This window comes from Pocillopora damicornis, chromosome 9 (assembly GCF_964200805.1).
Source record: "Pocillopora damicornis chromosome 9, jaPocDami1.2, whole genome shotgun sequence".
Taxonomy (NCBI): Eukaryota; Metazoa; Cnidaria; class Anthozoa; order Scleractinia; family Pocilloporidae; genus Pocillopora; species Pocillopora damicornis.
The window spans coordinates 10,851,048-10,873,905 of NC_142678.1; the positions used below are offsets into that span (position 1 = coordinate 10,851,048).

The following is a 22,858-nucleotide window of genomic DNA, read 5'->3' on the forward strand; positions in this document are numbered from 1 at the left end:
CGCGCTAGAACGAGGCAGTAATTTTGGCGCGTTTTTCAGCGCTGAATATGTGAATCTACAATGTTTTTATATGATCGTTCAATTAGAATTGTTCCTTTACTGGCGTTTTGATTATTTTTATGGGCTTTGAGTGTCTAAAAGGAATTCCCCTCAAGTAGTTCAGGTGAGTTTGCCTTGTGACGTGAATAACAGCTAATGATCGTTTTACTAAGCTGTACATGTGGGTGACTCTTTACTTCAACATCGCTTCTTAAACACTCTACAGTTGAGCTTATACTTTTTGCTCAAAGAATTAAGAACAAGTAACAACGAATTTTGTCATATTTAGTTATGTAGTCATCGTAATGGGTTCTTTCCTTGTGATTTCTATGTAAAAGCCGCTGTTAGCCAGAGCTAAATGTATTGCACGAATTTTCATCTCCCCTTCGGGTTCTCACGCAATGAATTTGATGACCTGTTCCATATGTTTGTTTGTTTTTTTTTAATTAATTACATTTTTATTTCTTAAAACTAAAACCGTCAGGTTCTTTTTTTATTTACAGAGATGGAAAGTCTAAACGATCTGGGAGATTACCTCAACACGGAAATCGTATGTACCCTTGCAGGTCTTGGGTATTCAGAAGGCAATGACTATTACAAAAGTCCAGATTGTCTTGGTAGGTTGGTCACTTTTTTCCAGCAATTGCCAGTTTTAATATATACCACAGAGGTGGATGAAATTTTTCACCTGTGCAGATTGGCTAGTTTGAAGGTGATAAGGAAGTACTATTCACCTCTGAGCAGTCAAAGAGACAAAATCAAGAGTTTAATTTCAGATCATTTTGCGGTATACTGATATTAATAAATATTTTTTGATATCTATGTAATCTTTGTCAATGAGAGTGATGGACATTTACTTCTTTGATTCTTGGTGAATTTCCACCACTGTTCACCTCCACTGTGGTGAATAATTTTTAAGTATTGAGTATTGCATGATCAATTTGAGATCAAGATGTCAATCTTTCCAAGAATCCCTGGTTTGAAAATGTTGAAATCAATCAACCTTTGGTATGACCCTTGCAGATGATAGTCTATTTGATGTTTTCCTTAAAAAAATAAAATCAATCTCAATAACTTGAGAACTTGAACTCTTTTTAGTTTTCATGTTCTCTCTTTAAAAGTCAGTAACACAAGAATATAAATGAAATGGCAGAGCAGTTACAACTACTTTGGAAGTCCATTTGAATTTAGAATTTAACACTCATTAATAAAAAAATTATTTGACACTTTTCAGAGAGTCTTAAGGACCTTGTTAGGTTTTTACGCCGTGATGACACCACCTGTGAGATAAGACGTCAACTGGGATATTCAGAAGTATTGCAAAATGTATGTGAATATAAGATGCTAGTAAAAGAACAATGATGCCATTGATAGGGCAAATAATTAAGTCCTTGTCAACATTGAAAGAAAATTACTTAACACACTAAAATAGGCTGCTACTTGAATGATGATTAGAAACTCCTGGATATCTAGAATTGTATTAATTTTACATCATATTTTTTCAGGATCTTGTTGCCATTCTTAAGAGTTGTTCATCTAAGGAAGGAGAAATATTTGATATGGTTATAAGGTAATTTATTGAACATGAGATCAATGGGAACTCTGATCAGGTAATATATATTTACCTTCCACCTGCACCAGCAAAAGTGCAAGGTGGTGTGCCTTTATAGTCCTCTCCTTTGTAATCCAGCAATGCCCTGTTTCAGGATATATTTATAATACTTTTCAACAAAAGCATACATGGGGTAGTATGGGATATATGATGCATCATTCAATATATATCATTAAATTGAATATCTTTCACTAATTACATACTCTGTTTTTAGGTTAATGGTAAACTTAACTCAGCCAGCTGTGCTCTGCTTTGAAAATAGATTTTCCATTTTTAGGTTAATGGTAAACTTAACTCAGCCGGCTGTGCTTTGCTTTGAAAATAAGATTCCTGATGACAAAACAGGTCAACATTACTACTTGGATCTTGTTACTCAGCTGCAGGCCTATAAAGAGGTATAATTTATATCTTCAAGTTTAAGAAATTGTTGAATTGGTGAGCCGAATTTTTCTCATACATGAAATAAAGAAGTTATTTTTTCTGGAAGAAGGTAGTTAATGTTTGTTGCCCTTTCAGGCATTTACAGCAAAAGAGGTGATGTCAGTTATTGGACGAGAGCTGGGAAGGCTGCTTCAGATGGTATATATTTCTTTTGAGAAACATTAGACAAAAACATGTAAAGGTCAAATTTTTCCATGTTAAATTTCTTAATGCATTTTTATTTTCACCCATTTCAGATCATGACTGAAATGAATACAAGACAAAGAGAAACATAAAAAGCTAATTGAAATATTATACGTATAGTCTTGTCTTTTCCATAAGAAATAGTTGGGCAATTTCCCCTAAGAAGCTTGATTTTGATATTCTTGTCTTGATGTGATGTCAACTGCATATTACTCACTTACCTCTCCACTTCGAGATGCATATAAATGCTTTGCCTTCTTTTGTTGTTTGTGACATTATGAATTGTTATTTTTTCCAGGAATGGGATGACAGGCTAGAAGAAGACTCCCTATTGATTGAGAGAATTCTGTTGTTGATAAGAAACATTCTCCACATACCAGCAAATAAGCAAGCAGAAAAGGTACATGTTAATATTGATATTTCTAATGCACTCTACTCTTTGTAACTTTTGTCGTACAATTTTTATTTTATTTTTATTTTATTATGAAATAGAAGTTGCCATGCAATGACTGGGATAAAAAAAATCATAGCTAGTTGAACCTCTCACAAGTCACCTGTGCCAGTGAGACCAAAGAACAATTAGGCTGTGTGTCCTAGCTTGTTGAATCCAGAACTTTTGGACTTTGGGTCATAGCCTGTTGACCACAGAACTTCCAAACTTTGGGTCCTAGCCTGTTAAACCTAGACCTTTCAGACTTAAGGTCATAGCCTGTTGACCACAGGACTTCCAACTTTGGGTCCTAGCCTGTTAAACCCAGATCTTTCAGACTTAGGGTCATAGCCTGTTGACCACAGGACTTCCAAACTTTGGGTCCTAGCTTGTTAAACCCAGACCTTTCAGACTTAGGGTCATAGCCTGTTGACCAGAGGACTTCCAACTTTGGGTCCTAGCCTGTTAAACCCAGATCTTTCAGACTTAGGGTCATAGCCTGTTGACCACAGGACTTCCAAACTTTGGGTCTTAGCTTGTTAAACCCAGACCTTTCAGACTTAGGGTCATAGTGTTGACCACAGGACTTCCAAACTTTGGGTCCTAGCTTGTTAAACCCAGACCTTTCAGACCTTTCATGGTCATAGTGTTGACCACAGGACTTCCAAACTTTGGGTCCTAGCTTGTTAAACCCAGACCTTTCAGACTTAGGGTCATAGCCTGTTGACCACAGGACTTCCAAACTTTGGGTCCTAGCTTGTTAAAACCAGACTTTTCAGACTTAGGGTCATAGCCTGTTGACCACAGGACTTCCAAACTTTGGGTCCTAGCTTGTTAAACCCAGACCTTTCAGACTTAGGGTCATAGCCTGTTGACCACAGGACTTCCAAACTTTGGGTCCTAGCTTGTTTAACCCAGACCTTTCACACTTAGGGTCATAGCGTTGACTACAGGACTTCCAAACTTTGGGTCCTAGCTTGTTAAACCCAGACCTTTCACACTTAGGGTCATAGCCTGTTGACCATAGGACTTCCAAACTTTGGGTTCTAACCTGTTGTGGCATTTTCCTTCAAACTCAATTGCATCACTTTACAAACGCACAGAATGTCACAATCATGCAGCAAGTACCAGTAATTACTTAGAACATGCTGACTTTATTGTGACATGGAAGTTATAATGATCAGACTTGTATTCCTTTTGATTCCTTCAAGGATGGAAACTTCAATAGATAGAAACAATCCCCGTCAAAAAGCTCTAAATGGGGTTGAAGTTTCCTAACTCTAACCTCCAAATGGGTTTGAAGAAATGTTCTCTTATGAGAGGTTCAAACTGTAGTGTGTGATTTCAAAGGAATACATTTTGTATTTGTACAAAATGGTCACTTGCAGGTCAGGTGGTCAGTCACAAAAGTTGCTGCAGAGTAGGGTTTCACTGCAAGTTGACCATATTTTCCCCTTCTGACTGCAATTTTCTTTTTTTAATTTAAATTTCTTCATTCCTGACCAGCAGAAAATTTCCTGGCATTTTGTTGCATCTTTTTCAGTACTCTGCAAACAAAACAATCCTATAAATCTCAGAGAAATTTAATTTGCAAGCAAAAAGTATGTTAACAGATATAAAACAATAGTTCTGGCTTAATACAAAACCGAAGATAGACATTGTTTTGAGCTTTGGCCAAAACAATCCTATAAATCTCAGAGAAATTTAATTTGCAAGCAAAAAGTATGGTGACAGATATAGAATGATAGTTCTGGCTCAATTCAAAACTGAGGATAGATATTGTTTTGAGCTTTGGCCAAAACAGTGTTTATGCTTGGTTTTGCACCGTCCCAGAACATATCATTATATATCTACTATCACTGAGACAAACACAGAAATCTTATTTCATAATTTTTTCAAAAAAATTATGACATATTAACTTATCAATCTTTAGTATCAGAACAAATTATCATACAACAGGATCAGCAGTAATGTTTTTTCCTCTTATGAAGAAGTCATGGTGTGCCACTTTGTGCCCAGCTCCTTTGGGGCTTGCCTTGATTTGTTCTCCTGTCAAAAGAGTGTCTTTTTAAATGAGAAATTATCTCAGTTATAAGTCACACTTTCAAGCTCTCTGTTGATGATGTTGAGCTGAGCATCTGAGAGGATGAAGATGTTATATTTCACATTCTCTGAGCCTGACACTTTCCTGTTAATTGCAAGCTGAACTCCTTCTTTCATATTCCCAAGTCTCAATCCACTTGCATGAAGGTCATTGTTTCTCATACTCCTGAGATTGATGAAAGACTGAATCTGTACCCAGCATAAAAGTCTGTCGCATTCATTGTGCTGTTTTCCTTTCCAAATCTCCTGAGGACCTCTTCCCAAATATTTCTTGTTCCCATTCCTTGACTGTAAACCCTGTTCAGAATTCTATCCACTACTACCTTCACTTTAGTGATGTCAGGATTGAATGTCTTCTCACTGTCTTCAGCACCAGCAACATATGGCTTGTAAAAAAGAAGTCCTGTCATTGACCTCCTTGGGACATTGATGCTCTCATTGATCATTGTGTCTGATCCCTTATCTACTGAGATTGTCTTGAGCTGAGTGATGTGCTTGTACATAAATCTCTTCCATTTGTGTGGTTAGACAAGGCCTTATCAGCAAGTTCTTGACTGTGAATGATTTCATACTCAAGCCTGATGGTAGTCAATTCATAGGCAAGTTGTGTCTTATCAGATCCTATCAGCATAGGATATAGCATTTGTGAAGAAACTGAATATATTCTTTTCAAGTACTTGGATAAGAACTTGAATAAGGACTTAAAATTATTTATTAACAAATAAAATTAGGGATAAAGAACCTAAGACTGAAGAAGCACCAGCTCAAGCTCTTTGAGCTGGGCTGTGTAGCGCTAAACTTGAAGGGCCAAGCCTTTGAATGGACCTCGTAGAAGTCCACTAAAAGCCCCAAGTAAGCTGGCAAAAAGCTTGCTGAATACAACAGAAGGGTGAGGGAGGAAAAGAAGAAGAAAGGTGGTTCAAAGCAATCGGAAGGATTAGAACCAGAACTAGGAAACATCATCGTCATTCTCACTCACTCAAATTCTTTCAGTAGCAAGTGTAGTTCTCACTGGCTCTACTTTACTATAAAAGAAAAGAGTTGATGGCTCTCATTAATAAACCAAAACCACAGGCTTAAGCACAGCAGAGTGAGCTCAAGCCCTTCAGGGCTTACCCCTGTGAGGCTTCCTGTAAGAGTAAAGCTAATGGACTTTTTTTTTGTTTGTCAAAATAAAATGTCTGATAATAAGCCTGTGAAAACATTGACTGCCTCAGCTACATTGACTGGATTGGCTGCCACAATTGGATGGGTTGCAAAGAAAGTCATTAAGAAACCAATGACTTCTGATCCAAGTTCAAATCTCATGAACTATGTGAAGTTCACTGCATCTATAGTGGCAAAACAGTGTCTTGGAGATCAAAAGATTTACAGTTAAGTTAGCAGAAGTCTGCACAATCATCGAAACTGTCCTAATATTCTATATCAGTGATATAGAGGCAGATCCAAGCCTTGAAGAGGAAGAACTTTGTCAAAAGTTTCATGATGAATATATGTTGTCAATTTTCAACAATGAGTGTGCAGATAAATAAAATGGCAAGCATAACAATGATGATTAGAGGAGCGCTCATCAATGTGACTGCCTTAGTTGGTGGAAGCTATCTCACAAAGTATTTGAGTGGGGAACATCATAGTGCTGTAGAAGAGAAGAAAAGGCGTGATCTCACTGTGGAGAAGTAGCAGCACACCATGATCTCTTCATAAGAAGATACAACATTGCTGCTGATCCTGCATGATTAAATTTTTTCTGATACTTAACATTTGCAAGTTAATGTGTCATAATTTTTTGAAAAAATTATGATTTGAGATTTCCATGTTTGTCTAAGTGATAGTAGATATATAAGACACTTTCTAGGATGGTGCAAAACCAGGGATAAACATTGTTTTGGGTGAAGCTCAAAACATTGTTTATCCTAGGTTTTTTATTGAGCCAGAACTGTCATTTTATATCTACTTTGATAGGCATGTTTAATAGAGAAAATAGTAGAATTGGATTTCCTGTGGCCACTTTAGTTTCCGAAACATAGACTGAAGACCAAAGAGCTGATGTTTAGGAACTGATTTGGAATTGAGAAAATATTTGTTTCAATTTGATAACTACTATCAGATATAATTATACTGTGTATCATATGTTGGTGAGAACTGTTGGTTGTCTTCATTTTAGAGAACAGATGATGATGCCAGCATCCATGATCAAGTTATATGGTTAGTTAGGAACCATGTGAAAACAGGAGTGTACTCATTGTTTGATATGAAATTAATTACACAACATAAAGAGCACAATTCTTGATATTTGTCAGACTGTGTTTTTGAATACATCCCTACATATGATACTTTCTTCTGTTCTAATTGTACTCTTCCTGATGTACTTGCTTTCATGTTTAGGACAAACATCAGGTTTCTTTCTGTATGTCTCATGCAAGGAAGTGCTTTTTTAAAAGCCAGCTACAAAGCTGAAATCATGATTTGCTTTTTGCCTTACTTACACAGGAATCTCCACACTAATGGAATTGATGATCTTCTACTCTTTGTGGCATGTTCTCCAGACGAGGTAGATAATAACCATGTTTATTTTTGTAATGTGCAGAACATCTAAATATATGAGATTGACCATCTTGAGCTTAAATGATTTAAGGGGTGTTGGTTTGAATAAGAATAGAACCAGTGGCCTTGTCTTGTGTAGAGTGTTATAGCATGTTCTCCACTTCCTTTAAACCCACAAAAGATAATTTATATAGCCCATATGCTCTGTGGATAAATGGTTGTTTACAATGGGATGATGATAATTTCTATCTGGAGTGCCTTTTTTATTACTTAAGGGCCACTCTTAACTGGTCGCATCTTAGCAAATATATTAATTTTGTCTTTCATTTTTGTTATCTTATAAAAAAATCTTTGTGATGATGCATGCCATAGTGAGGTAATAATTGTAATATTGATATTCTTTACCAAATAAGTGTTCATCATCTTTCTTGTAGAGGCGATGGAGTATGCATATATTAGAAATTGTTTCACTGATGCTCAGAGAACAGGTTAGTTTTCAAATCCTGCAGAACGATTGAGTGTGAGGGAGCCTGAGCTATCTGAGATGAGACTACAAAATGGCATGTGCTTCAGATAGAGTGTGAATTCCTTGAATATTATTGGAGATTGGGCTTTTACATGCCTACAACCTGTATAAACATATCTTTAATCTGAAATGACAACAAAACACAATAGGAAAAGTGTTTAAAAGTGCAAAAATTACACTGTAATTCCCAATTTGTTCAGCCTGTTGTCAGCGCAGATTTTGCTCTGCTTTTTGTGTTTGTGGTAGAACCCAGAGAGTTTGGCAAAAGCTGGTGAGGGAAGATCAAGAAGTGAAAAGAAGGATGATGAAAGGTAAGGAAGATACAAAAATAGTTCTTGATCTAGGTTGTCTAAATTTGTGTGAAATAAGAATAGAATTAATTTTTTCATTTTGAGTGGAGTAAATTATAGAATTTATGTTTCTCCATTTCATTGTTCCATTGTATTTACAACAATAATCAATCCTGTTTTTGTGATTGTTCAGAGGGGAGTAGTTGTGAAAAGGGTCGTTATTGGTGATACTGTCACTGACATGTCACCTGTATGATGACACAGTGATTGTGATTGTTCAGGTGAGAGCTGTGGTGGCATAGGGTTAGATAAAAAAAATTATTGATGGTGATACTTACTGTTACTGACATGTCACCTGTATGATGACACAGTGATTGTGATTGTTCAGGTGAGAGCTGTGGTGGCATAGGGTTAGATAAAAAAAATTATTGATGGTGATACTTACTGTTACTGACATTTCACCTGTGTGATCATACTACAGTTCTTTCCATTACCTATGGCTTCAAATCAACTACTGCAAACTCATTTTACAGTAGAATAATCATACAGTGTGATTCCTAATACTTCTCAGTGAAGTACTCAAAGAGAGTGATTTTACATTGAATTTGACTACTCTCATTATTATCACAGGCAGCTTCAGATCATTCGGCAGCAAGAACTTGCAGAAAAGTTAAATAATGTGAGGAAATTTTCAGGAAGGTTAGTTACTGTAAAAAAATATTTGTTTTTACAGCTATATGTAAAGAATCTGCCTTTCAAAGTTTGTTTAATTCAAGTGGTCATGATAGGCCTAACCTTCAGTGCAGTTTGTTTTTAATATTGCAAATGAATAGAAACTTAGAAACATGACTGACCTGAATTCAGATGATTTAGCTGCAGCTGTTTGTGATACACTTTACTTTCCACTTTAGACATTCCAGATTTGGTGGAACATTCTATGTCCAGAATATGAAATCCATAAATGATAAAAATCAGCTTGTATATCACAGACCACTTGCTGGTGAGTGTTAATGCTTTACTTTCAGACAGAATGAAGTTAAGAAACAATGGTTTGTATCAGTCACCATAGAAATGGCATTTGGCCTGTGCAGAGTGGGTGCTGAAAGGTTCCTGGCACATTAAAAATCCAACCAGTTTTTATTCTTGAGCTGCACTATTGTGGGAGGCTCAAACTGATTCCACCTCTTTCTGTTACAATGTTATTTCATGGATCAGATACATTTGATAACCTTTAAAGTATGTCCAGAGCCACTGCAATCTTTTAATAATTTTAGATGACTGAACAAAATCTAAAAGATTTCTTTTATGAAAAATTTAAAGAATTATGACTGATGTTATCAATAACAAAAATTGAGGTCACTGGATTCATGGAGGGGTAAGGGTAAGGGTAACTTGGTGGCAGCATGTGCTGAAACAATGATCACAATTTTTTCATTAATAATTAGGAATTTGATTGATACATATTGTCAAGAAAGCATATTTAAACTTGTAGTACAATTAATACAAAAAAGTGGTGATTGAAAGCCTCAAAACTGTATCAGGCCATCTTAAGACATGTTGCTAGGGTCTGCAGGTCCTAGTTAGAGTTCATTTCACTGTCATAATTTCCACAGCAAATATGATTGACCTTGAAGCCTAGTATAATTAAAATGTATGGGTCAGTTTTGTTGTATTCTATTGATGAAAGATCTAATGAAACAATGCTTTCTTGCAAAACTAGAGGTGAAAAACATGAGTTTTGACCATAACAAAACAGCACCTAAGAAGAGGAAAAAGCAACTGCTTGCTAAAGAAATGGGAGAAGAAAGGAGATCTACTTTGAGCATAAGGTACTTGCAGTAGGTTTCTTAATTAGATTGATGAACATTGCAATTTCCAAACATGTGATAGTCTCCCAACCATCAGAATGTATTACTTTGGTTTTTTTTAGGCTGTTTTTAAAGAATTTTTGTAAGGAGTTTCTGCAAAATTGCTACAATCCACTCATGAACATTGTAAAGGTAAGCTGCTTAAACTTCTTCAGTCCACAATTAGCACTGTAAAGGATATCAATTAAATGTATAAATCCAAGCACTTTCACATTGATCACAATTTGCTGTATTTTCATGACTGTAACCAACCTTAAAAGCACTGTTTTTAATGAATGAGCTCTTTGACAAAAGTGAATTCATCTTCAATACTCCTAGGATAATATCAAACATGGGAGATCTCAAGAAAATGATGAATCTTACTTCTTATGGGCAATGAGGTATGAATCTCTCTCTAAAATTTTTCATTTCCATCAATTAAGTAGTAAAAGATGCAATTGAAAACTTAAATCTCACTTCCAACTAAGTCTGTTGTTTTCAATCTGTACTGTACAACATAGACACAATTTTTTGATAACTCACTGACATTTTGTTAGTGCTATTAATAAATTATGCCATGTCTATTCTTTATGCTGCAAATCGCTGTTCCAGTATTTAAGATGCTTGCTCTGGTCCTATGTTGATGTAAAAAGCATTACAGTTAATAGCTATATTTCTTGCAGGTTTTTCATGGAATTCAGCAGACATTATGACTTTCGAGTGGATTATATCAGGTACAGATGAAAAACTTTCCACTATTGTTATCAATTGAAACATTTTCCTTTTTGTATAATTCTGTTTTATTTCTTGTGATACATGTAGCTCATTATACAGTGGTGGGAGGGGTAAGAATTAGTGAATGAAGTGGGTGGGGTTAAGTGCCACACAACCCTAACCCTTTGTTGATGTTTTTCTGTTTTTTTATCACTCTTCTGTTTGAAAATGTATCAATGTTGTAGAGAAAAGCCCTCTGTGGTCACTTTTGGGATTGAAGGGGGGGGGGGGGGAACTACCCCTTGCTCTTCATCTCAAACTTAGACCTGTATATTTTTATTTATTAGCACCAGTTGCAACCTTTCGATTTTGTCACTTTTTTCAGTGAAACGCTCAGTGTGGTTACCTTTACTGACCTTTTAAATGTCATAGTCAAGTTTTATGATGGCTTGGAATCAAACAAGAGTGAAGCCTCCATATGGGGGCGTAGGTAAGAATAAGGAATGAAACTTGGAGCTTTTTGTCACTGAAATCCTGATCTGTACCAAGGAGGAAGTTCCTGGATCCAAGTCCATCTATTACATTTTTTCCAAGATTTTCTGTGATTAGTTAGATTTTGGCATAATTTATTTTAAACTCATTTATCTGCATGCTACTATAGGATTGCTAAACAATAATAACTTCCATTTGATAATTGTTAACTTATATGCTAAAATTAGATGTAAGCAGTGTAAAACTATAAATAGTAAAAGCAATTTGTGATTTAATATTGTAGAACTAAAACCAATTTGAAAGAAATCATAACAGCCAATTAGAAGGAATGAAAAATCCCTTTAAGAGCCAATGAAATCCCAGTTTAAAAACAGGCGAACTTCTAAAAGTGTGAAAAGGCCCAGGAGTGACTAAGTTGTGATTGTTTTAAGTTTTGCATGTGATTTGTTGAGAGAGCAAGGAAAGTTTTGTGGACAAATCACAGAGTGACGTAAGGCAAAACCAATGCAATCCCAAATTACTTTCAACATTCAATTGAAAATTGCTCTAAACACAGATTAGCTACTTTGGTTACCATACTTAATGTGTATAGAGACAGAAAATTTTTGAGCTTATAGTAGTTGAATGAGTCAATAGCGTGAAAAAGGAAAGCTTCTTTGAACCTCAGATCAGGGGTCACTGCAGTCTTATCCTTTACCACTGACCTACAATGAACTTATTGGTTCATGGAAAGTGGAGGAGTATCCAAAGTTAAGAATCAACAATCTTTTTTTTTAATTATATGTTTCCTCAGGCTTCACCTTGCAATTCAAGCTTATAAAGAATTGTTGATCAACCTAACATTCATGGATAAGTCTGAGGATGGAAGTCTGCAAGAAAATACCAAGATTATTAAAGGTTGAAAGTCACTTTTGTCTCAGTGGTTGCCACCTCAAAAGTGCAAAAGGAATCTTATTTGCTTTAACTAACAACTGTAACTTTGTGATTAAAGTTCATAAACTTTCTCAACTGGGTAGTTATTTTTGAGATGTGGTTGATGTTTCTAAAACAGAAACTTGTGTTGTCAAAGAAAACAGGTGTCTGTATAGCTTGCCAGTCCATGATAACCTTACATTTGGGAAGGCTGCGTAATCCTTCCACTGCCCATGCCCTATAAATTGGGTTTATCATTGTGTATCATACTAATGTGGTTCATCTTATTTGTCAGCTTTGAGTACATCATGTATGTTATTATGTAGTGCACATATGAATAAACAGTTGAAAAAACATACTGTTAAGGGAAAGAAAAGGTATACAGTGTCTTTCTGCTATTCAAGTTTTTACTTCTGAATTTTTTACTGATTCTATTTTAGGAAATATTTTCTACACACCAGAATACAGAGATACCTTTCTGAGTCTTATAAGGAAGTTTAACATGACAATACAGACAAAGTGAGGGGAATACTTTTGTTGTTGTTGTTGTTTTTATTGTTATTATATGATCTATTTTTACATAGGATAATACTTGTTATGATAATGGATTGTGATTATATGGTCAATGCTTTTCTTTAGGAGCTACCTGCAAGACTTGATTGAAGCTTTCCATATTTTCTTGAAGATGTTAGAAAAGTACTGCTCTGGAAAAACTCACATTGTAGTCAAGGTAACTTCTTAACAACAGACATCATGAAAACCCTGTAATTCAGTTAATTATAATTAACTAAATTAATTAAATTCATCTTAAAAGATGAATAATGGAATTGTGATGTTGATCTATTTTTGTTTTCCCTTTAGAAAAAGAAGAAAATTTCGAAAAAGAAGAAAAGAAATCCGCCATCAGGTGAGTACATTTTGTTGTTTTGTTCCTCAATTCCCTATATCCGTTACTCAATAAGAAAAAGGTTTAATTTTTTTTGTTTTTGAGTCAACAAATGAATCCCCCATTCCCTTATTGCAGTTCCAGTAAACTTGACACCAGAGGAAAGTGAAGAGAAGTGGCAGGAACTGGCTTCTGATCTCTCAGCCACACTTCAAGGACATGCAGGGGACATTCCTGATTCAGTTGTTCCCTTTGATGCTGCCTCAGAAATCCCTGTTGATGAACAAAAGTGAGTTAACATACAAACAGGATAGGCTGCATATACTGCTGACCCCTTGTTCTTAATGTCCCTTAGGGAGGGTGGCTAAGAGGTAACACGTGATGTGGGAATAAGGCCAAAATGAACGTGAAGCATAATTTGCCTCCTTAAGTATTCATGAACCATTGATTTTTCAAAAAAAACCACAAGATATCCCTGAAAAACTAATGAAGATAAATTTGAATGTTTCCATTTAAATTTGTGACACCCAAAGTACTGTTTAGAATAAAAGCAACACACATGAAAACTTTTGTGGGAAATGGGATTAGAACACTCCTTTGCTATCCTCCTCAAGAAACTTTAATCTAGGAGTGTGATGGAAACTACACAAAGACATATTCCCAGGACAGTATGCAGTTTTAAGAGGATGGCTCCTGAGGTAACAAAAGATTAGAAAAGTGTGACAGTATTCCTCCTTTTGGCTTATGATTTGTGTCCCTTGCTTTGACTTTGACTCTGACACTCTCACACTCTGACATCAAGGCATCTTGGTTACACAGGTTATTCAATAACCACATATTTGTTTCTAGGACAAATGCTTTATCCCAAATTCAACAGTTTCTTAGAGGTCATCTTTGCAGAGAGGCTGTGGCAATGCTCAGGGCGGCCAGGTATGATCAACACTTACAGCAATTATACATTGGGAGTGGATAATCAGAAGTGTACCACTTACATTGACACAGAACAATTAAGGTAGTATATAATAAAATCTTTTCATCCATCATTGTTTCCTATTGAATCTGGTTCTTTCATTATTCCAATTCAGAGATGTTTGGCCAAAGGATGATCATTTTGGTTCAGTTGGAATCAGTGCAGAGGATGAGTTCATGTGTTTGTCTGATATCTTCAAAATGGATCTTCCCTCCGGTAAGGGAGAAAACAGGCGTAATTTTGACTCACAATCAGACAGCATGCCTAAGGCTCTTGATAAATGAAATGGTCAGTTAATCAGCCAATTTTTCACTCTTTCACTGAGTGAGGGAGTCCGTCTTCAGTTACTTAGGTGTGATTTCCACAGTTCTGGTCTTCAATCATCCCTGTCGGTAATGTGTCAACCAATTTGAGGCTTTGACATTCCCTCTGCCCTCCCCCCCCCTCCCCCCTGTGCAACTCCCTGGGCCTTTGGACTTTTGAAGATTATTTTTTACAAATTCCCCCTCTTCAAATGCCTCACCCACTTTTTTGTCAAAGGCTTTGACCTTGTAGACCTTTCCTTCTGAGCCATTCACTAGCTGCAAATTGATCAGTGCATAATCAAGCCTCTTAGCCAGTCAGCCTGTCAGTCAGCGTGCCGCCAGTTGGTCAGTTAGTCTGTCAGATAATCAGTCAGTTGGTCAGGCTAGGCAGTTGATCAGTCAGTCAGTTATTGTTTAAGCCAGCTAGCAGTCAGTCTGTTATTCAGTCATATAGTCAAATTTAGTTTTCATCCTGTAATGAGGAATAATTTAAAATCCATGTGGTTTACCATTTTGCTTTTCCAGTGCTTGTTAGAACTGAGAATGAAGTGGAAGAAGAAGATGAAGAGGAAACCAAGCCAGGTTAGTTGGACTTAATTAAAGCAATACAACTCAATTTTGTTTCAAATGGAAATAAATCAGTTTTGAAGAAGGCTTGTGCTTCACATGACAGAAGATGAAGAGATGGCAGCAGTGCAGACACATGAAGTGGAGTTCAGCATCCAGGACTTTTTGAACAAGTATGTTTTATATTAAATGACACATTTAAAAGAGAATGTGGTTTACAAACACCATTTGTTGTTGTTTTGTGATTTTTCCCTTTTAATTGAGTATACAAAAAGACTGGGGTGGTTGTTTTTTAGACTTGCCACTCCAGCTCTTCTCCAACCATACTGCTGGCTTTTGAAATATTACAAAGAGAACAAGGACACAACAAATCATGCCATTATCAAGATGCTTCACCGAGTTGCTGTTGACCTCAAGACACCTGCCATGCTGTTTCAGTTGTCTCTGTTTTGCACCTTCCAAAAGATTCTCTTTGATCCAGCAGCAAATCAATACAAAGTGAGTTCCATTTTCCCTCCCATTTGATAATTTAAAATTTTTATCAGTTTGTTGTCAGTGTTTAACAAAGCGAGGAATGAGTCATGAATTACTCAGAAGCCATCATAAAACACATGCACAGAAGGAAAGTGAACAACTTTATCGTACTTAGTAGCTCAACAGAGTTGCAAATCTTTGGTAGCTCATCAACGAAAACAAATGGTGATAGCATAGGTGGAAACTATGTTGTGACTACACAGTAGAAGCAGGTGGAAACTATATTGTGATGACACAGTAGAAGCAGGTAGAAACTATATTGTGACTACACGGTAGAAGCAGGTGGAAACTATATTGTGACTGCGTGGTAGAAGCTTTTATTTGAAATGTCTTTCAGTTCTGAGGACAAATCAATAAGAAAATAAAAATACTTATTCCTATTCTATTCCTACTCGCAGGAAATGGTTAAGTTTTCTCGGTACATTGTTTCCAAGTTTTTTGAGTTGTTACCCAAGAATCCTGCACTAGTAGCTGAGCTTGTGTTGTGGAAGAGTTCCGGAGACTGTTACGAGATAGTGGAGGGTTACGGTAGTTTAGCTCTGAGGTAAAAAAATTTATAAAGTATTTTTATAAGATTGGTACGTGGAAAATCATGTTTTTAAGTATTACAAAATATAATACAACACAAGAACTTTTCCCTGGAATACTAAAGCGCTTTCCCCATTTGGGACGCATTGATGTTTTAAATCAGGTTCAGTCAAATGAGATGGAACTTCTGTTTTTCTTTTTTTTATAGTACGCTCAGAATTTGAATTGAAATGTATGCCGTCATTTTAAGGGCTTTCCTTTGGTAATGTTAAAGCAAAATAATGCTACATTCTTGAAAGGTATGACCAACCCTATCTGTATAAAGCCATTTCAACTAAAAAATTCAATCATTTGCTAGAAATGCCAGTCAAAGTTCCTCAGTGTGGACATTTGAGGAGGAGGAAGAGTTACATGAACTTTATAAGGAACATAAAGGCTCGGATGGTATGTAATTTAATCCGCCTCTTAAAGTGTAATGAGCTGAAATATGTAGGCATTTTGATTGGAGGATAGACGCATAGATGACGTCACCCTAAACAATGTTTTGCTTTAAAGGTGGACTTGTTCTGTAAAAGATTCTGAGGACGTAAAAATATGGAAAGAGCATTATTGACACACTAAACTGCGCCAACAACTTTTGTGTTCCTACCTCATTATGACGTGGACTGAACAGACGCATGACAACCAGGAACCTATGAGTTAACCCTTTACTCCTTATCATCATTATGCATTAATTTTCTCTATACTGTTCTCCATACATTTCCTAAGGTGCTAACAAGGAGGATTTGTTTAACAATCAGGAGCTTCTTTAGTTGGTGATCATTTCCTTTATGATGATCATGATCATGAGTGATATTTCAAGGAGAAATTAGACGCTCGTCACTCGTAGGGGTTAAAGGGTGTAGGTCACCTAGAACTTTATTATTGGTGTTGGGTAATTATTGTGTGATTTAAACAGATCTTGTAGATACCATCATGGAAAAGATGTCGAGTGATACCAAGAGCAGACGACAGGTGATCTACTAATCTCTGCTTGTTCAACATTTTAACTTGATACCAGCATCTGATATTAGGAGGTCTATCTTAAAAGTGATAATCACAAAAAGCGACAGAAACCCGAGGAAACTTTATGTTGCAGAATTCATCTCTGAAAATTACATGTTTGCATCAACCTATCGACATTCCTCAAGTTTAATTTACAACTTGTTCAAGCAGTTCCTTGGGTATTTCTGAGGTTTATTTGATTTACAGTAACATGAACGTCTTTTTGATCAACTTAGTAACAGTAGTTTTCAATAACGCGCTACATCCTTGTAACAGATGAATAGGTTGATTTCCAAAACAAATTACTTAACAGTTAATGTCAAGAACCCTTAAAGATATATATTTTCATGGGTTCATAACACTGCTGACTATTACTTGTTTCAAATTGCAGATCATGAACAAGCTTGTTGCAATGAAGCTGGTTTTAAGCAGAAAGGAATTGACCAAGTATGTTGGAGCTCGATCTGTTAGTTTACAGTTCTAGCTGGGGATGTCAATGATTGCTTGTGTATGTTCATGGTAGTAGAAGTTTCATTTTTACGTTTAAATTTCAACTGGTCTGAGGACATGTATGTCATATGTTATTTCCTCAGAAGGCCAGTTAAGAAAGGAGTGTGGCCTGAGGAAGAAGTTGAACGGCTACGAGCTTTGTATGAGGAATATAAGAATTCATTAGAACAACAAGGTAATCCGTCAGTTTTGTCCAAGGAAGCAGTAATGTCTATTGGAACACAGAATCGTGACTACAAAAATATTTTAGGGGTTTTTGGATAACAACACGTTCTCTTTTTCCTTCTTCCAAATGTGGCTCTTTTATCTTTCATGGATGCCCACTTGGATGGACTGCATCCAATTTTTATGTTTTATTACCAGGAAGGATCGGTTTTGTTTATCTTCACGGCGCTTTTTCAAATATAGAGTTGGGTTAGGCAGTGAGAGGGCTTCCCTGAGAACCCTCTGAAAGTTTTTGTGATCTGGAACTTAAACTAAATTATTGGTCGGCTATAAAAGAAACTAACAGAATATCGATCTAGTGGCTTTAATTTTTTTTGTCAGATATTGCGGAGAAGATAATGGAGCATATGCTGAATGGCTCACGGACGAGACGTCAGGTATATAAACACACCTGCGTCTACTTTGTCAAGTGTTGTTTGAAAGAGCGAGTAGCGTTGGAATTGATGTATCGCAAATTCACCCAAACTCATTCTGTGTGCAGTGTTTGTGATAGAAAATAGGTCACTTGTAGCATGTCTCGTGTAAATGTGATGAGAACAAGAAAGTTGGCTTACAATCCTGTAGGCGAGTGTGTCACTGATGTGCACACCACATGTTCAAGTCTCTTTTTAAACAAACTCTCTCTAATTTAGCGATATTTGCTGACCCTTAGATCAAATATTTTTCTCCAGATGGGAGAAAAACATCTGATTCAAGTCATATTTTTTGCGTGAGGCTTACAAATTTGACTTGAACTTATTTAAATGCTGTTTATAATGATGGCAGTTTAAGTTCCACATGATCCAAGAACTATTTGATTAAATTACCTAACAAGTTCCTTGATAAATGAAACCAAGGCTTGGTCTCCATTTATCTGTAAGGTCTTAAATTGTATTATGATAATCTTTAGTAATACAAATGTTCCCTTAAAGAAACAGACGGATCATCAGTGACTGCAAATTCATTATCTGTAGGTTGTAAACCAACTGGTGAACTTGGGACTCGTCGAAGACCGAAAGATGCTTCATAAGAAAAGGACGAAAGGAGATAAAAGGAAGAAACAAAAGAATAATGGATTTATCGTGGTAATTTAGTCATGTTTGGAAGTACTCTGTGTCTGAGATATTGTTCCATGCACTTGGCTTTATGGGGTTAGAATCGTCGATAAATTACATCTTTTGATCTTTGAAAGGGATGGACTGCTATCGTTACTTATTGTTAGAAATTCGCACCGTTGTTAATTTTTCAGGAGACAGCATCGATCTTCTCATGCTTATTACTGACCTAACGCAATGTTGTGTTGTCCTAGCTACAAAACCTAGATCAGTCCCGATTTTAAATCTGTTACTACTTAATTTCTTCAAACCTTTTCAGCTTTCATTTGGGACTAGAACTGATCTTAAAAATAAATTACAAAACAACGCATTTCCAAATTTTTGTTACTACAATTTCGGTATAGCATGTTGAATTACTTCTGAGAAGTATTTTTTGTCATGGCGTTGCTCTTTAAATCATGGAAAACTTTTCACACCTACTTACCTAGCGAGAAGATGAAAATTGTGCTCAAAAGCATCACTTTTACCACCTCCTTTTACACTTTTTTGAGGAACATAACAGTTCATCAGTTATTTTTTTAGGATGACGAGGATGAAGGCAGTGATAGTGAAGGTAACTTAAAATAGTGGATGAAGTTTTGTAAACTACTGGTTGTTGCGTCTAACAGTTACATATGTATAATCGCCCTGAGCTCAAAGAAAAAAATTTGAAGAGTATTTAGGCCTCAATTTTTCCGTTTTCAAAAAAGTTTTCTCTTCTTTCTTGACGTGATGTTTTCACTGGGGATAAGATATGTGCTATTTCGGTGCATTCTCAGAAAAATTTTTAGTATGGTTCTGAGCTCGTTAGTGTGAATGTGATGTGTCTATTTGCATTGTTAACCATAAATGATGCTTCCTTTTTTTGTTGTTTAGGTGGCGATGCCGTCGAGGAAGGCTTCGATCATCCGTTTTCTGATGAAGAAGAGTCAACATCTGATGATGATGATGATGAAGAAGAGGCTGATATCAGTGAAGGATCCCTGAATAACATCATTACCAAACTGACAAGCACAGGTATGGAAGCTCTTAAGATGCACAGAATTCCACAGATTTAGAAGAAACCATTGCTGGAACGAATTCCAATTTTCTTTTGTGTTCTCCTCTTTATGAAAGATTCCAAAATTGATATTTTTAAGGGTTGAAGGAGCAGTTACTGTGGATTCAATCCAAACTTCTCAGGACAGCTGATGATAGAGAAAGCACAGGTAAATATTTCTGACCTTCTCTGAGCATTTTACTATGTAAAGATTTACCGATCAGTTATGTGGAAGATTAAATACACTCCTCTGTTTGCTTACATAAAGCAGTTCATTTCATTCGCTCAGTTGTGTGTTTGCTTGAAAAAATTGTTTGCATTTTATAAGAAAACAGCCATTCTATTTGTCCAGCCCCTTAGAATTCACCAACTGGGAAAGCTATGAACGGCTTCTTTCATATCCTCATCTCCAAACCGTTGTTTTCTCTGAAGAGCCCAACTAAATTTGAAAAGAACACAGTCAAACCTCCACTAACAGCCGCCTCTCAACAACGCCCAAATAGCTTGCGTTGTTTTGTTTTGGTAACACAATTCATAACTTTTTATCCATTTGTACATTTCGCTGTTTTTCAAAGATAAGGAGAAATGGCAGCCACTTCCCTTGGTGACGATCACAGAGGAAAACGAGGAGGCCCTGGGTAACAAGCTCTTCAGGCAAGCACTTAAGAAAATTGGACTGAAACCCCCAGCTAATGAACAGGTCAGCTAAATGTCTCAGAGTTGTGACATCATATAACGGATGACTGATTTGTCAGAGGGTACCTTGGCTTCGTGGCACAAACATTTTCTCGCACCACAAAACCAACAGTTTAGTACACCAGCGCACATTTCTCAATCATTTGTTTTCTTGTTTCATTCGTCAGGAAACATTCTGGAGAATTCCAACAAGGCTCAACCCAGAAAGGCTACGAATGGCTGCTAAGGACCTTGAAGGGACTGGTACTGGTGATAACGAAGAAGGTAGAAATGTTCATCTCTTGATTCTCCCTTTCTTGGAAAATTTTCGCCCGTGAGATTCTTGTCTGGTTGTAATCAAATCAGAGCGAGCCTTTGACTAGATCGGAAGTCATCAGGTCATGCATTGAATAATACTCTTAGTGGATGGTGGTTCAGTAAAAGTTTGGTTCAGCTATCTTTCCTTATGATCGTTCCTCCAATAGAGCAGTTTTCAACTGAATTTCGAAAGTAATCCGGGATTGTTCTTGGTTTACTAAACTTTGCTCTGTGATTGGTCCAGAAAACTTGCGCCATCCTCTCAACCAATTAGAGGAAGGAAAAACTAAAAACATTCGCGACTTAATCATTAGTCTTTGGATGATGATAATGTAAACCTTGTTCTAAGTGGTTGCTGCTATAACCTCAATACTCTATTGAAAACTGCTCTGATATGCAATCCTGTAGAGAAAATAGACAAATGTTCTTCGTCCAATATTTATCATTGTGTTGGGGTCTGCCGACAGTAAATCGTTTACTTGATCAAACTCTTTTTGGTCAGATGTTGCTCTACATTCAAAACAAATTAGTTCAATCAATCCATAGAGAAAGCTGTTTTTCGTTTTGTAAGTTTTCCACAAGAAATTGAACCTCAGACCTTCTCTAGAGAGAGATACTGTAGTCCGATGCTCTACCAGGCCCATAACTGAAGGCCCATAACCAGGTTTATTTTTTCGTCCTTTAATTCAAATCACTTTATTATTTATCATTTTTATTTGCTGAATGAGTTCTTTTTTTGTATTTTAAACAACATTAAGCCGACAATACAGATCCTGTGACACCGTCAGCCGGTAGTAAGAGTAAGTCACGTAAAAATGCTTTAGCTGCCCTTGCCGCCGCGGCACGGGAAAACAACGGATCAGCGTCAAGGCGGAAGCGAAAAGAACGCAAACGGACTGGACTGGAAAACAGGAGACGAGGCGGAAAAGATTGGAGAAAAACAGTGAGTGGTGTGGCACCAGACGATAACCCCGGCCATGACAGTGACAGGTATGTGTTAGTCTTGAGTAATATCAGCTAAATTTAAGTCGGCACCGTAATCACCTTTGGGGTATCCCATGTTTTGGTGTGTGAATGCAAGCCGTGAAAAAAAAGGTTCTTCACTGAGTGACTTACATTTGACCAATTTGATGCAATCAACCAGACATGTCATAAGTGGCATAAGAAGCAGTTTCGTTTCCAGTTGACGTTTTCGTCCTGGACTGTCTCTCATGGAGAAAGGACACAGGAGACAAGATTGCACCAGCCTAGGGAAGAGCGTGGCCTAAAACTTTGTTGTGTGTAGTAGTTAGCCAGATTTCGGTGTTTTATCATTCACAGAGAGAAGTAACACAAAAGTATGAAAGCTTATTTCACCTGGTAAATAAGTGTTCTGTTTTTGTTCTTTACAATAGTGAAGGTGCAGGTGAATTAAAGAGCACGGCTGAAAAAGAACCTCGATCTCCCTCATCCCCAGGGGCACAAAATAGCGCCGACAAGAAAGAATCTTCAAAACGAGGTAAACGCCGAGTTAGAGCGCTGGATGATAGTGATGAAGATGATACTGAATCAGAAAGAGGCCTTCACGATGGACATGGCGAGTTTAACGCGAGTCTAGATGATAAGGAAAATAAGGCTACTAGCGGGAATGCTGCTGCGTCGAATAGTGATTTAGAATACAGCAGAAATATTTCTGATTCAGAGGATGTTAATTACAACCCCAGTGGGGTCAGACACACTGAGGCTGGCAAGAAAAGAGCAAGAGATGATGACAGTGATGGACCTAGTGATGATGATGATGACGACGAGAAATTTAACTTGCCATTGAATTCTCACAAAAAAGCCAGGCGTATTGTTGTTGACGATGATGACGATGAAGAGTGAAGACACATTGAACAACTGAAATAATTACTTATTATTAAGATTTTTTAAGGGATGCAGCTATTAAAATTGCTGGCATTAAATAATTTGTCATACTCCTACCACTTGCGTTTTCTTTTGTTCAGATCTTTCTCTCTCATATCGCCCTTTCCTTCCCCCTTCTTGGTTAGCTTGATAGTTAGAATCTCGCG

General features: G+C 36.7%; 1 protein-coding gene and 1 long non-coding RNA gene across 3 annotated transcripts; one reads left to right on the forward strand and one right to left on the reverse strand.

The window, feature by feature from the left end:
- The first annotated feature begins 1 nt into the window (after nt 1).
- LOC113668537 (protein timeless homolog) lies at nt 2–22,764 on the forward strand. 2 transcript variants are annotated; one of them, XM_027184454.2, is made up of 42 exons: nt 2–163; nt 543–656; nt 1,274–1,365; nt 1,545–1,609; nt 1,929–2,046; nt 2,168–2,230; nt 2,574–2,675; nt 6,973–7,013; nt 7,299–7,359; nt 7,787–7,840; nt 8,125–8,189; nt 8,799–8,867; nt 9,080–9,168; nt 9,889–9,997; nt 10,099–10,168; nt 10,355–10,416; nt 10,699–10,749; nt 11,115–11,219; nt 12,015–12,118; nt 12,574–12,652; nt 12,773–12,863; nt 12,995–13,040; nt 13,158–13,308; nt 13,869–13,949; nt 14,105–14,205; nt 14,820–14,876; nt 14,968–15,034; nt 15,158–15,359; nt 15,794–15,939; nt 16,282–16,367; nt 16,882–16,937; nt 17,359–17,414; nt 17,561–17,652; nt 18,024–18,079; nt 18,656–18,766; nt 19,319–19,349; nt 19,652–19,792; nt 19,915–19,983; nt 20,390–20,514; nt 20,678–20,774; nt 21,566–21,797; nt 22,202–22,764. In XM_027184454.2, exons 2-42 carry the CDS (start codon nt 545–547, stop codon nt 22,668–22,670), a joined length of 4,074 nt encoding a protein of 1,357 aa, XP_027040255.2. In that variant the 5' UTR covers nt 2–163; nt 543–544; the 3' UTR covers nt 22,671–22,764. The 2 variants fall into 2 exon arrangements, with proteins under 2 accessions (XP_027040255.2, XP_089038051.1); XM_089181925.1 differs by lacking the exons at nt 2–163; nt 543–656; nt 1,274–1,365; nt 1,545–1,609 and adding an exon at nt 1,779–1,865.
- LOC149040077 (uncharacterized) lies at nt 1,922–4,124 on the reverse strand. The gene is made up of 3 exons (XR_016179642.1): nt 3,991–4,124; nt 2,497–2,603; nt 1,922–2,036 (listed from the first exon to the last, which is right to left on the reverse strand). It is a non-coding gene; the product is annotated as an uncharacterized LOC149040077 (long non-coding RNA).
- Nucleotides 22,765–22,858: the final 94 nt, after the last annotated feature.

Excerpts from the sequence above, each read along its gene's own strand:
- LOC113668537 (XM_027184454.2), top strand. The coding sequence starts at position 545 with ATGGAAAGTCTAAACGATCTGGGAGATTACCTCAACACGGAAATCGTA. Across the intron at positions 1,610-1,928 it reads ATATTTGATATGGTTATAAG|GTTAATGGTAAACTTAACTC; the intron begins GTAATTTATTGA and ends TTCCATTTTTAG. Across the intron at positions 8,190-8,798 it reads GAAAAGAAGGATGATGAAAG|GCAGCTTCAGATCATTCGGC; the intron begins GTAAGGAAGATA and ends TTATTATCACAG.